Consider the following 15168-nt stretch of genomic DNA (forward strand, 5'->3'; position numbering starts at 1 on the left):
ACCAGATTAGATGCATAGTCTTCATGGTGATTCTTCTCACACAAGACCTTATTCAATGGTCACCTCAGTTTAACACTTTAGCTTTAGCTTATTCTGACATACAGCCTTTATCTGATGAATGACAATGTTAAAATTCCATGTCCAGATAGTTGAAGCTTAAAAAAAACATACCAAGAACAGTGGGATCTAGACAAAAGAAATTAAGAATATATTAAACAGTTCCTAAATTCTCTATAAATTTATACAGTTTCAAAATATTTTTCTAGTTTTATAATTTTATAATTTCTAGTAAATGAACTGGACTCATTGCTGACCTCCCAGAATACATTCATAACAAAATTAAAGGAAGAATGTTTTTTGTTGGCAAGAAGTTGGAACAAATATCAGAAAAATACAGGTTAGTATATTTTCTTATCCTGTCCCCTTTATTATTAGGATATGCTTCCTTATTTTATATTTGTACTTTAATATTTGTTACTACTCATGTTTGTCCCAGGTATTACATATTTTCTCAATATAATACATGACATTTAAATAACGTGGATGCATTTTTCCGGGATAGTTCTACTTTTCTACTTTTCATGCAATGTTTCTGGCTATTAATTCAAATTTCCTAGATGATTCCAATGTAAAAATTGAGTACTGCATTCTTTCTGATGTTCTGACACTCAATATGAAAATTTGAAAATTGTTAATGGAGCTACAATTCTAGTTTATCTGAAATTATATTTAAAATACTAAATATTTTAAATTCTCCAATCTGTAGTATGTTGGTTAAATTATTTACTTAAAGCTTCATTCATAATAGTACACACTGAATAATTATCTCTGAAAAAATTGTTGTCAAAATTGCTTGTCATTGAAGCTCTGATTCTGCTGCCACTTGTTATGTGGTGCTCATTAAAATCAATAGCAGGTCTAAATACAAAGCCATTGAAAATTCTGGAGTAGAATTAAAAACTAGAAGCAATAACTGGTTTCAATAAATGCAAAAATATTAAGGTATATCTTTGAAAATTAAGTTCTATAGCACACAACTATTTTTAAAAAAAATACAAATTCTGTGGATCCAGCCCTTGTATTCTTCACTAGTAAGAAATAGGATTTTTTAAGTGTGAAAATAGTCTTTTTGTAGAAACTTTCTGCAAGGTTTATATTTAGAGTACTAAACAGGGCTGAAATGGTGAGTTGGTATTCTGCAACTTCTGTAAGTTTCATGCAAAATGAATTTGTTAATTAAAGTAGTATTCATCTTAGATGACTTATGTGAAGTAAGACAACACTCAGCAAAGGTAAAATTGGTTTTCAAGATAAGCTTTTTCTTCTGATGCATGGATTCAGTCATCCTGTTGAGGTAATATAGCAGGGTCAACACTCACTCAGGGACAGAGCTTATTTATCCCAGTATCCTGTTTTTGGGAATGGTCAAAAGGGAATGATATAAGTAGATGGCAGGGCAGACATATATATATGATGCTTCCCACAGGTACTGCCTCCACTGTCCATCCTGCTTTTCACTGAATAAAAAGTGTTGACTAACTGTTAAGTGAATAAAGTTGGGAGATGAATCCCACCCTGAGTATTTGAGGAAGAAATTAGAAACTTGAAGAAATGTAAGTGACCTTCCCCTGCAAATGCTGCGGTGGGTATTCAAGAGAGAAGCAAACTGATTTTTTTCTTCTGAAAAAGCAGAGCTCCTCTGCCAAAGTAATACAAAATCTAAATAGATTCAAATCATATTATTATTCCAGCAATAAAAATGCACACAGACTTTGTTGCTAGAGCTCACAGTCACAGACTAGTAACTGTAAAAGGATGAAGGAAAGACAGAAAACATACTGTGAAAACACATTATTCTCTGAAAATAAATACCAGAGATTGCCAAGTGTTTCTCCACCTAGCAGCATTAGCTGACTATGTCAAGAACCTGGAAGGGGGAAAAGAAGCCCTCTTGGATCCCCACAAAGTGGTATACTTTGCACAGGGAATATGGAAGAATGTATGAAAGCAGTTTTGAGAAGTTGCCCAAAAATAGCTTGAGATTGCCTGCGCTGGAGTGGGTGCTGCTGCAGGCAGTAACAAGAATGGACAGATACATAAGGACAAAACTAGGAAAGCATATGAAAATGAGATAAGAAAGGTAGAACTGGAGATGGTGTAAAATGGTAACTTAATAGATGGCTTCAAAAATGATGTGATCAGAAGATCAGTTGCAGAAAATGACTTCAGCTAGGTTTTAAATGCATGATCCTTCTTTATCTTTTTGTAGTGCCTTTCCAAAAGGCAGTCCTCACACTCATCATCACCAGTGATAGTGTAAAATGCAGTTCTGAGATAGAAAGTTATACCTTTGTTCTCTGGAAAAAAAGGATCATTTTAGAAAGATTTTATAACTTAGTTCTTGTGTACATTATTAAAAGCAGATCAAGCCTCTTTAAAAAGAGGTGCATGAGTCAGTTTATTTATTTGTTTTGTTTCTTGATAGGAAATAAAGGGTCCATCTGTAATGAGAGACATTTGAAATTTATTTGTGAGAAGTGCTTAAGGTGGACACCTCTGTATTGTGTGTATGTTTTTATATTAAATATAGGTTTTCTGGTAAATCTAAACTGAAGTTTTCTTGTTTATATGTAAGCTGGAGCCATTTTTTTGTGAGCTAGCCCCTACACAGGATTAGAAAAACTTCAGAAAGACAGTGTCAGTTGAATTATAAACCCCTCAAGCTGTGCAGAAAGAAGATAGTGTCTGGGAAGGTTTTTATATGCTTAGGCATGTTTAGAAATACAGTCCTTTGTTGATTTCTTTTCCGTTATTTTGTTCTTTTTTTTTTTTTTTTTTCTCTGATTGTCACTATCTGAGTTTCTAGGTTGTGGATTAATGCTTAACACTGCCCACTGTGTATTTGTGATTTGCGTTTTGTAATTAAGGGGAACAATGGGAGTCCATTGGGTCTCGTTATATATAATGGTTGGTTTAATTTGTTTCACTTCTATCTTGTTAATTGTAAATTGATCATTAAGATTTGAATTCTAATCTGTCACCAGGGTTGTGAGTATTGAAGCTAGAGCAATGATCCTGGTTTTAATCACTGATGATGAGAAACAAATTTTATAATTTTGGTACATATTGCAGTTCATATATTTTAACACTGTATTTTATGGTGTTATAAATATTGTTAAATGACTTTTAGTGTAGTTTTACTGTTTGGACTATAATGTATAAATTATATTACTGTTTTGGCAACAGTAAGCATCCAACTGTGTGAGTTTAATTGAAGTAAAGAACACACACCCGGCTGAACTATTTTTCTGCATGTTTGGTTGACTGCAGTTATTGCGCTCAGTACCAGGGGTAGCGTGTTTGCTGAGGGTAGCTGTACGAGGATGTGCAGCAGTCTGTCTGCAGGATGAGTCATTAAAATTACATGCAATGATACTCGTTGTGATAGCAGAAAATATTTTAGAGCATATATGTAATTGCTTTGAAAGTAAATAATAAGCTTTAAAGCAGGAAAAGACAATGCCTTAAAAAACACTGTGCTGTGAGTCCAAGTGCTGCAGTGCAAAAGATGGTTGAGAGGAATAAAGGCAGTGTTGCCACCTTCACGTTCAAAAATCAGTTCATCCTAAAAATATCCTAAGTCCGACTTTAAATTATGGCTATTTATTATTTGCTGGTTCTTTGCCTCTAATCTGAATGTTTTGGTTGAGCTTGGATTTTTTTTCCAAGATTTTCCCAGCAAGAATGGGGTGTGTGTGTGTAAAAACTTACATGTAATTTACTTTTTTACCTAGTAATTGAGGCTTCTGTGGTAGATGGCTGGATCCAGAAATAGAGGGTTTTTTTCTGTGGTTGTGCCCCCTGGCATCATCAATAATTTTGAAGATATCCCATTCCTGATATGATGGCTTATGAGCAGAAAAGCATTTACGCAGACCGTGTACTGCCCCTGGCTGGGTGGAATTACTACTCATAGTGTAAATTTGCTCTCGCTGTCACAGTGCAGGTGTTCGGGCTCCTTACAGGTTTGTTTTATTACCCAAAATTTTGAAATTTCTTAAAAACCACATAGAATTAACTTCAGAAACTGAGATTGTTGAGTAGTTTATTTAAAGCTACAGGAGGAATCGTTGTCAGATGATGCAAACTGTCAGTATGCAGTTGTGTATTGGGTCCAGTGTTCTCTTTTTAATGCCAAACTGAACTTTTCTACATTGACTGCAGTATGCATTCTGCCCTTGTGCTGTCCTCTAAAATTTCAGTGCTATGAAATACTTGAATCGGGATGTTCAGATTCTTAAATATTTCAGTTAGAGTGGCCATTCTGTAAATAATATTTTAATTTGAATGACGTTTTTTTTTATTGAGTTCCTCAACTCAACAAAATGCTTCATTCTTTTAATTATGTTACAAAAGATCTAGAAGAGAACACAAGTAAACATGGTTCAAAGCATCAGGTGTTTAGAGCTGTGTATTAGCGATAAGAGGTCATGCTACTCATGTTCTCAATGAATTCAGTGCTTTCTTTTGTTTCTTTAATGTAGTTTTCAGTAGCGTTTTTGGTTGGTTTGAAGCCCTTGGTCTTTCCAGAAAAGACTTCCTGCACCTTCAAGTGTGCTAGAGACGAGCAAGTCCCCTTTAAAACTTTTAGATTTTTACCTCTTTGAAGTGGCTTCTGCTGTATCCGTGAATCAGAGAGCCACATTAAGAAATACAGAAAAAGAAGCAGATATCCCACAGTTGGGAACCCCGTCAATGTGATAATCACAGTATTCCTACCAGGGAAAACATTGCTGTTGCATTTTCCTGGCAAAAAAGGAACGCAAGATGGCAGATGAGTTTTAATCCCTGTTAGCACTTGCTTGGGCTCTGTTACATCAGGTTGCTGGTGAACCTGCTTTGCAACAGACCTTTGCTTTTTATCCGCGTGATTGTCTCTCACAATGTCAGTATCAAGAAAAGGCTGCATTCATCCTGTGTGATAAGAAGTTGGTCCAACTGACAATACTTTTTTGATGCTGAGATTTCACCGGCTACCCATATTTCTTTTAAAAGGCAAGAATTAGACTTCATTTACCCTCTCCATAACAATCCTGACCACTGTTAGGCACCCATCCAGGAAACTCTTGTGCATTTAAGTTTGATGTGAACATTGGTGTGATTCTGATTGTATTTTTTGGGTGATCCTTAATAGAGCTGTAACTCCGTATGTAAATTCAGTTGTATACAGTCTTCTTCCAAAGTGCCCTTGCTAAAATTCTTTCCAGATTCACAGATGATATCATGTATTGTTCTCCATTTAAATATGAAAAGATGATGTTGTCATTTCCAGATTTGACTTGTCAGTGTAACAACATGTTTTTGAAGGAGGAGTATTCCGTTCTCCCTGCACTTTGTTGTGTTTTTCAGAATGTCAGTTGTTGTTGCATTCTGTAACAGCCAGGAAGGTAAAGTCTCTTCATTCTGTAACTGCAGCATATTTAAATTGATGATTTAAAGATATCTCCGAAGCTTTTAACCTCAAGATCTGGAGTGGCAGATGCCATAAAACAAATTTGCTTGCTTTTAATTCTTACGTTCTGATGGTATAGCAGATTCTGACATGTTCTCATTAACCTTTTCCAAAGAGTTAAACTGTACAAGTGCATAATGTATATTTTATCACAATTTTATCCGAGATCTTTTCCTGATATTAAGAAACAGCTCATGCCTGTTTCTCCATGGGCTGATGGTTAGAGATATAGCAAGTAACAGTCCCAGGTCATTCATGGATCTGGTGTCTCTGCTCACCCGTGAAGAATAAGAATTGCTAGAAGTGACTAATTTTCTTAAAGGCTGTGCTGAGTCTTATGTAGATTACAGTATGCCTGTATGATTTGTACCTTGTTTTTTTAAGATTTATTCATTTTCCTCTTGATGTTTTTTATCTGTGTAGTGGTATTTGGGCATGTTATGTTAATAAATTTTCTAAAACAGTAGTACTATTGAGAGTTCAACCTGTACAGTGCCGTAAGGGTTGAACAAGTTTTTAGTAGTGATTTTTAAAATTAGATGTTAGCTTTTACCAATAAAGAACTTGAAATTTATTGTCAAAATGCTGGACAAATTTTTGCTTAACAAGTATGAATTTACATTTATCAATGATGTTTAATATCAGTGCCTAATGTCAAATGAGATGACTGTTTAAATTCATCTGGAACAAGCATAGCCAACCTCTGACTGAGTAAATGCTACTGACATATTTCCCAAATACACTGCAGCATCATGTTCTTCCACCTTAAGATTATTTGAAATAGTTTCTTGTTTCTGTAAGTTCTAGTCAATAGCTCTGTTTATGCATTTTATATACATGTATGAAATTTTATAAATGCTGAAGCCACATATTGATGGCACGCTGCAGGAATGAAATCTGACAACATCCATCATCACTGGTGTTTTACTTCTGTAGATCTGAAGTCAACCAGCTTAGTCAGGAAAAAGAGTATCTTCATGGCAGATTGGAGAAGATGCAAAAACGGAATGATGAATTGGACCAACAATGTATCCAGCATGGGAGAATGCATGAGAGGATGAAGTCGAGGTAGGAGGTCCTGTTAATCTGTCAGTATGTGGTACACTCTACTGTACCTGTTGTGTTTCTGAACATAAAAAATGGCACTAGATTGCTTGAAAGTAATGTTCTTTGCTTTATGAAAATGACCACCCGTTCCCCCTCCTCAAGCATTCTGTGAAGTTGTGTGTTTTTTTTTTTTTTCATAACATATTTTGCTTGTGCCATTTTGGATAAATAAAATGAAAGCTTGAACAACATAGTCTTCCAAAGAAATTTAAGCCTAGTACATATGTGTGTGGCTGCTTCGGCTGTTCTCTGCTCTAACTTGGATGAATTGTCTTACCGTATAAAAAAAGAGGGAGGGGAGGGGGGCAGGGGGGTAGAGAAGAGGGGAGGCTATTCAGTAATGTGAATGTAGGCTACAGATGTGGATTCTGTAAGGTAATTGTAAATATGTTCTTCAGTATCTCCATTTTACCTTTATCAATAATTTAAACTTCTATAAACAGAAAAATCTTTTTGAAGGTCTTAGTATCCAGAGAGCTATTACAGCTTCCAGGTGCCCCTAGCCTTTTCAGAGGGGTGGTGACTCCAAGAGCTGGGAGCAGCTACTGCAAAACTCATGGGGGTATTTCCACTGTTACCCAATGACTGTTCTGGCCACAGTGTCCAGACTGGTAGTGTTTTGTGCTGTGATTTGTGTCAGATAGCCTTGAAGATCACTGGGGAGACTACTCTTCTTGGTACCAGAAAGCTCATCTGTTCCCTCTTGCTCTTTTTTCCTCTCTGTGTATTCAGACATCAAAGTTTGCTGAGGCATGGTTGAGGGGGTAGGAGAAGATAAAGAAGGGAAATAGCAAGTGCAATAGTAGTCAACCAGGCAATCTCTTGTCAGTAGTGAAAGGCAGAGTACAGTTTAAGCTCATTTGGGCTAAGTAGTCCAGCCAGGGGAAAAGTTTGTTATTCTTGACCACTGACCACCTGACAAGAACAGAGTTTGCACATACTGAAACATCCAGTATGTTTACTTTTTTTTTTTTTTTTCCAACTATTGACTTTTTATCTCCATCTTTTCATTATCTGTCTGTCCATTTTAACATCTTTTTTTTTTTTTTTTTTTTGCACTCTCTCTGCTTTCTTTTCAGTCTTCCAAGCCCCCTTCTTTCCTCTTCCTTTTCAGATTTGTCTGAACCTCATCCTGTTCCGCCGTACCCCAGAATTACCATCATTTTTTATAGCTCAGAGAACAAAGAAACTCAAGATACTACAATTGTGTCCCTAGTCTGTGACCGCATAATTTTTCCATTGATCTCACCTCTTTCTCCCCACCCACCTCTTTTTTTTCTTTTCTTTTGTGTGCGGTAGATTCTCAGCATTTGGGGGACACATGCACTGAGGACTCTGTTACTTTTTGGGGGGGGATATAAATCTTTTTCTTTTTTTTTTTTTTTTTTTTTCTCCCTAGCTGTTCCCCTGTAGCACTACTAGTATCTGGGTGGATATGAGAACTCTTTGTGAGTCTCTTGGAGAGTCTTTCCTCTATGTAAGAGCCAAATAGACCTACTGGAAAATGTTGCTTGTTCTCTGCTGCAGCAGCAGTGACTATACACTAGAAAAGATTGAAAGCATTAATCCAGAACAGAAAAGTGGTTTGAAAACAGAGTGGTCATGCTGCAGGCAGTGCCCTACCTTCTGCTGCTGTTTTGATGATGGCAAGGAGAGAAAACAGGACAGTGATGGTATTTGTCATATTTAGTATTTTAGAATATTTAAATATGGCAGAGATTTATCAGACATTTGAATCACTGACAGTATAGTTTAACAACATTTTCAGAGGGAATTCTTTTAACATTTTTAATTATGTTCTTACTCTGTATTTATTTAAAATCTAGGTAATTAACGACAAGGCTTTGTAACGACAAGGCTAATAAACAGCTTTAAAAATTCAGTGTAATCTGATTTTAGCCTCCATGTGAAAATTATAATAGTTTTCAGTATCAGTTCCCTATAAATCAGCTATGAACTATTCAGTTCTAAGTGAAGAAAAAGGTCTTTTCCAACCTTAATGATTTTACAATTCTACGATTTCTACCACATAAAAAACAGTGATTTTTCCTCTTCTGATTTTTGAAACTAGAGATCTGACTAGGGTATGTAGCAATTGAGATAAGAACAAATACTGATGTGCTTTGCCTCAGATTTCCATCCATCACTCAGATACTAATAATCACAATTTTAAGGGTGATTATTTCTTGTCACAATTATTTGCTGCCCATTTTTATGCAGCTACAAATAACCCTGGTGGTCTTGCAACACAATAATGTGCAGTGGGTTCCTACCCAATTTCCTATCTGTTTTTATTCTGCCTCTCTTTCGATAGTTTCTTGTAGCAAAATTAATTTGACTTAATTTTGGACTTAACATTTGCATTTGAATCATATGAAATTGTGCCATTTGTACCTAAGAAATTTTGTCACTACTTCGTTCTGCTATGAGAGCACAAAGGCCCGGCTGTAACTATTTTGTGGAAGGAACGAGATCTAAATTGATCAATCAGAATTTATTTTGAAGCAACATTTGGACAGTTTTGATATTTACACTGCTGAAAATGAACAAGATAACCTTTTTTGCCATTCCCAATCTTTCAGTCTGGGCTATATGCTACATATGCATATTGTCTGGAATGATATAAGGAGGTTTTAAAGGAAAGGGTTGCTTTAAATTACAGTCTTTAAAGGTGATTTAAAATTAGTCTTTTTAAGTAATGCAAATATCCATCCCTTTCAGTGTTTTTGCTCACTGAAATGCAGTGTTAAAAGAAGTAGATGTCCATCTAAGTGACACAGAGGACGCGTGCTATTGGAACAAACTTATATTGAAAAGTGCAATTTGCGGGACTATGGTGACAGGTTAAAGACTGCAGTGGAGCTTCAGAACAGGTGTTCAATTAATGTTGTTAATCTAGCAACGCCCGAAGGATCTTTGCTTTAGATCTGTGTATGATTTTTTACAGTAGTTTATATTCTTATTCTGTATTTTTGTACCTATGGGCTTTTCATTTTAGACAGTGCTTTAGCTGCTAAAGCACATTATCTCAAAAATATTAGGTAGTATGGTACAGGGCTTTGCCAGTGGAAAATGAGCTGGTCAGCGTGGTGCCTTTACAAGGCTGAATCTTGGAAAAAATAAAATGTCTGTGGTGTAGCAAAAAGAGCATATTGATGTCAATTTCAACCTGAAAGAGCATTTTACATTAAATTCTTCAAATTCCCATTCTGTAGATGTGTGGTTCATAGTAGAGAATGAGCATATTTGTATACTTACATGAAGTATAAGGCCCCTTGTTGAAATATTGTTAATAAACATAAAACTGTAGGCTTCTAATTAGTGTTTCCAGAACTAATTTTAAGTAAATTTAGTAAATGGGGATTTAGAGCTATAAGTTTTTCGTGAAATTCCAATTTTGGTGTTGGAAATGATATATTTTGCTGTGGGTGCTCACTGTTCAATCTATGCAACATTAACAATGCATTTTACACCACGGGGTAAACCTGGGGCTTTTTGCGGTGGTAATTTGGGGAGTTGATGGTAATGCATGTGTTTTAACTGTATTTTTGGTAGCTAAAGTTAAAAAGGAGAGCCTACAGGACTGGCAGTTTGGGGCAGATGTGTGTCTATTCCTCAGGCATCAGTGGTTGTAAGTTAACTATAAAAATGTTACAACCATCTGTGTAACAAGACGGCAGAGATCTGCTCTTGCCTGTTACTATAAATAAGAAGGAGATTTGTTTGACTTCATAGACATTGGATTTATAAAGACTATATGTGTCAAATTGTAACTACGTGCCATGTTGCTGAGATGTGTCTGCAGCCAACTACCTGGGGTGCCTTCCCCTTCAGACATGGTAGAGGAGTGCAGCGAACTGTGCCGAAAATGTCTGTACAAGCACAAGATGTCACAAATTATATTTGTTTTTCCACTCTGGGGAAACGTAATGAATTCTTACGGGGATAAGCGTATGTGGAAGACTTACTAAAATGTTAATCGTTAAGTGGACCTCTATAGGAGTTAGGGAGAATAAATGATACTGAGTTCGACAATGACTTTAATGTTCTTCCACCATTAGTTTTATTGCTGTTGTTACTAAGTGAATAGTGTTTGAGAGATTGCATATGCATGAGAGAACACAGATTTATGAGAAATGAGGCATATATATTGAGATTATACCAGCTATTTCAAGTAGCTAATACATGAAATCATGAGAAGTGGTTTGCTGTCACCACTACAATCTGAATAGAGATTTTGGGTTTCTTTAGTAATTTTCCAGGAGAACAATTGGTTGAAATTATTTCTTGATAACTGAAGCTAATAAGTTGCACTGCATATTTTACATTTTTCTTTTTAAAGATCGTGATGCCTTTTTGTTTTTTTCAAGAAATGATGATGGGTGTAAAAACTCAGTTTTGACCGTTGCTTAAAAGACCTTTATTTTTCTTTCAAATCCAGTTTGTTCTTTGTTGAATATATTGTCTTCCCTATTTTTGTTGTACTGATAGGTTAGTATTAAGTAATAATGAAGCAATTGTTACTTTCTACTCACTAGACTAAGCATCTGTTTTGAAATGCAATTATAGAATAAAAGCTGTATAAAGTTGTGGCTTTTTAGTTTAAAAGGCATTATTTTTTATATTGAAAATAGTGATAAGTATATGTATTGTCCATAAATCTTTGATTATTAGAATTGCCTCAGTGTTTAAACAGCAGTATGCTTTGCTTTTTCCGGAGCATCCTTATTCTTCCCCATGTATCTTTGGTGTGGTTTCGCTGTAACAGGATTGCTCCAACAACTGGAGAGAGTTGTTTGTGTAGCCTTTCATTCAGTGAGGTGGTAAAAAGCTTTGTGGTCAATGCATTCTGCATTGCAGTGCAGCCAGATAAAACTCTCAGCTCTGTCCAGAATTTGGGGTTATCATTCTTACTTATTTTTTTATTGCTATTTAATAGACTCACATTTTAGGTTGAGTACTGTATACTCCAGAGAAGTACTGTAGAAGTGATCTACAAATGTGTGTGTATACAACGCACACAGATAGTATGTGTAGCAAATCCTGTCAGAATCTGAAAATGTATTTGGCTTTTGATTAACATGTCTGAATGTTTTAACACAGTGCACATGGTCTGGAATAGGAACTAGATGTTCAAAACTCTCACTCCCTCTTTCTCCCAGGTCACTGTCTACTTAATTTTTTTTCCTTCTCATTATCATCTATAGGTGTGGTGTATATACAGCGTGTATGTATATGCAATATATCTATATAGTTTTACAAGTATATTATATGTATCAGTATTTCCATTCTAAAATAGTTAACAGATTGTGTAAGATTATATAAGCTCCTGAATACTCTCCTTAAAGATTTATTTCCCCAACTAGTTAAACCAGTATATACATAAAGCAACAAGTATCTTAGTTGTTAAAAAACCTGAAAATGTGTGCTAAGAATAAAATACAGAGTCTTCAGAAAATGCTGCAAAATACTGCACAGATCAGTAGTTACCTTTCTTGAGAAGTAAATGAGAAGTAGAGGGAAATATCACACACAATTTTCAGATAGAAGCTTAGGGAACATAATAATGTTCTGTAAGTTGTATTCTAGTTTGCTGAGTTCTGTGTTCCTCTACTACTGCTATTAGTGAACCTATACATATATTATATGATTATATATTTGATATACATATAATAATTCCTTTGGGACTGTATTGGGCTCCATTATAAGAGTCATTAGGCTTCATTGCTTAAGTTGGTCAAGGGTTTCTAGCACCACTGGTGTACTGATTGGGGCCTTTCTTATTTTCCATCTGCATTTATTTGTGGCCAGCTTGTACCTATTTTTCTTTGAGCCAAAACTGGTGTAAGTAGTTCTTTTGTTCTGTTTTTATTTTATCTGCACAGTATTTCTAGACAATGGTTGTACCCATTCAGTCCTACTTTGAATAATAAATGAAGCCTTTTTCTTTTGTTCTTCTTACAATAAGCTTTTCCTCTCCCTCCATTTTCTGGTTGTTGATCTTTTTTGAATATAGGCAATCAGAACTGTCTGCAGGGTATTGGAAGAAGGCATTTGAATGTCTTGGATGGTGGAATTAATATGTTTACTGTAAATTCCTTGACTGACGGATCCTATGATCACATCTGCCTTTCTTACAGCTACATAATACTGGCAGCTGGTAATCCATCTCTATCCAAGAAGTGCATCCAGGACCTCTACCTCACAAGTAAATCCAAATTGTTAGCAGAGACTTTTGCTGTGAACTAAGAACCCATTAAGTCTCTAGTGTAAGACATTGTATTATCAAATTTCTTCCCATTTCTGCAGTTCCATTCTTCTGAGTCATCTGTTTCTTTCTGTGCAGTGTCCCAGACCTTCTCTAAGTTTATGATACCTCTTAAATTTATCAGCCCACTCCCACTTTTTGTGCTGAGTCGTAATTCAAAATATTAAAATATCTGTTTAAACTCAATGAGAAGAAATTCTTAAATTTCTTCCTTAGCTTCAGTTGTTCCTGTTGGTTGTGCTCTTTTTTAAGTCAGTTACTTACCAACAATGACTAGTTGCTTAGTTAGCAATTGTTGTTGTGGCATGATATGTAATGGATTGGTTAGGTTAATGTAGGTAAGATTTATTCCATATCCATAAATAAAAATCAGCTGCCAGAGAAATTAGGATTGATGTAGCAGAATCTGCGTGAGTTAATTTGTGTTTCAGTTTCTCGTGTTTTCCATTTACCTTTATGTCCCTATTTATTCTTTTTCCTTCAAAATGTCTTGTACACTTTTCATGCATTTGAAGTCACATTAACAGGCCAATCATTATTGAATTACCTTCTTTTAAGGATTAGCTTTGATATCTTAGCAATGTAGTCAATGGAGAGGGGAACAGGGTCTGTGTTCGCTTTTCTTATCAGGACAGCTGGTCACCACAACTTCAGTGTTTTAGAAACGGGAGAATAATATCTGGGATATTATAAATGGGGGGATAGTCCATGCCTCAAAGGAAAGCTAGGTGGAAAAATAGCCAGGTTTGCTTGCTTCTCTGAACAGCTATCAACACTCTGACTAACACCCCTTCTGTGAAGGGTCTGGTAATTGTCCACTCCTGAGAATATCTTCAACTCGACTGCTTTGATGTGCTCAGCCTTCTCCAGAACAGACATGAGGTTAGTTCTTATTCATGCCATCAACTTCTGGGAGTCAAAGCCTTCAGCTCACTAATAGTAAGCTTGTGCTCTTGTCTACCGGGAATGTAAAAAGCCCTGAAATGTGTGACATAAAACAGCACAACATAAGGTTCCAGGCTGTTCTTGTTACTTTCTGTTGTCAGCACAGTTGCCGAGTTTCAAATTTAAATGTTAATTTAGCATTAACAAAGAATTCTTGATTCTCTCCTCTGAAATGGAGGTGGATAAAGGTGATACTTTTAATAGCCCAGCCCAGACTCCCCTTGATGTGTCAAGATCTAGAAATGCTTTGTGCCATGCAGTGCATCACGCTGATGTTGGAAAAAGCACACATTGCAAGCCTACCCATGGCCTTCCAGTGAAACCCCCTTTTTTTGCTCCTACGTTTGCTTATTTGCTACAAACTTGCTTTTTTTTTTAATTTTTTATTTTAGATGGGGGTTGTTTCCAGTGATCGTATACAATTCTTCTTGTGTTAATCCACCAATTACACCTTAACCACCACCGTATCTTCTTGAAATACTTTGTCTTCGGTGCCTGGTAGTAGCCCTTCAGTTCCACAACAGTAGACCAGTCTTACCCACCTCCCTCACCAGTTCCCCAGAGATGTGAAATAAGAAGTGAGCAGGATGGGTCCAAGCACACCTTTGCCAGTGGGTTCATAGAAACATTGTTGTTTAATGGCAAGAAACAGCACCAAAACATGTCACAGTTCATTGAAACCATCTGCTAAAAGGTATCCAGAGCAACAGAATAAAGGTTTCTACCCAGGATAGTACCCTTCGCAATGTATTAGAAACTCTGGAGGACAATCCTCCCTGTGTTACTTTAGAAAGTCTTGATTGTTTAGACCATCTAAAAAGTAAACTGCTGAAATCTCTGACTGTTACAGTCACCTTGTTTGCTTCTATATTGTGTTGCATCTGCATTTTTAAAGTTCATTCTTCTGTGCTATATTTCTGTGATATCCATGTGGTATGTCAGAACATTCAGAAATATATTTACAAGTAGTCACTGTGAGACTAACACTATGCAGTAGATCAGTGGCAACTACACAGTTGGGATATTTAATAATAATTGGGATCTTTCTATTGGGCCTTAAGTGAACTCACAATACTTGTAAAATCTAGCTATTAACCCATTTAAGCAGTAGCAGATTCATTTTTGGTTTCGCTCTCTGTGTATAACTTAGATTTTCATACTAAGGCTATTTGAAATCCTCTGTTCCCATATAACGGGGAAGTGAAAACAGACAGATGAATAACATTCAGAAGGCTTTGTGTGACATGAAAATTTACCAGTGCCATAACAAAATCTATGCACCTGCCTGCTTCCAGGGTTACTGTTGAAGTGAAGGAGACCCCAAACTAGTGGCAAT

At 36.0% G+C, this 15168-nt stretch overlaps 1 protein-coding gene across 1 annotated transcript in view; it reads left to right on the top strand.

Moving 5' to 3' along the window:
- Nucleotides 1–15168, top strand: part of SDCCAG8 (SHH signaling and ciliogenesis regulator SDCCAG8) — a 109550-nt gene that overhangs the window by 62048 nt on the left and 32334 nt on the right. Inside the window, 3 exon segments of the mRNA XM_032185286.1 lie at nt 290–361; nt 364–397; nt 6449–6580. Of these exon segments, the coding sequence (XP_032041177.1) occupies nt 290–361; nt 364–397; nt 6449–6580 (238 nt within the window).

Source organism: Aythya fuligula, chromosome 3, assembly GCF_009819795.1.
Source record: "Aythya fuligula isolate bAytFul2 chromosome 3, bAytFul2.pri, whole genome shotgun sequence".
Classification (NCBI taxonomy): domain Eukaryota; kingdom Metazoa; phylum Chordata; class Aves; order Anseriformes; family Anatidae; genus Aythya; species Aythya fuligula.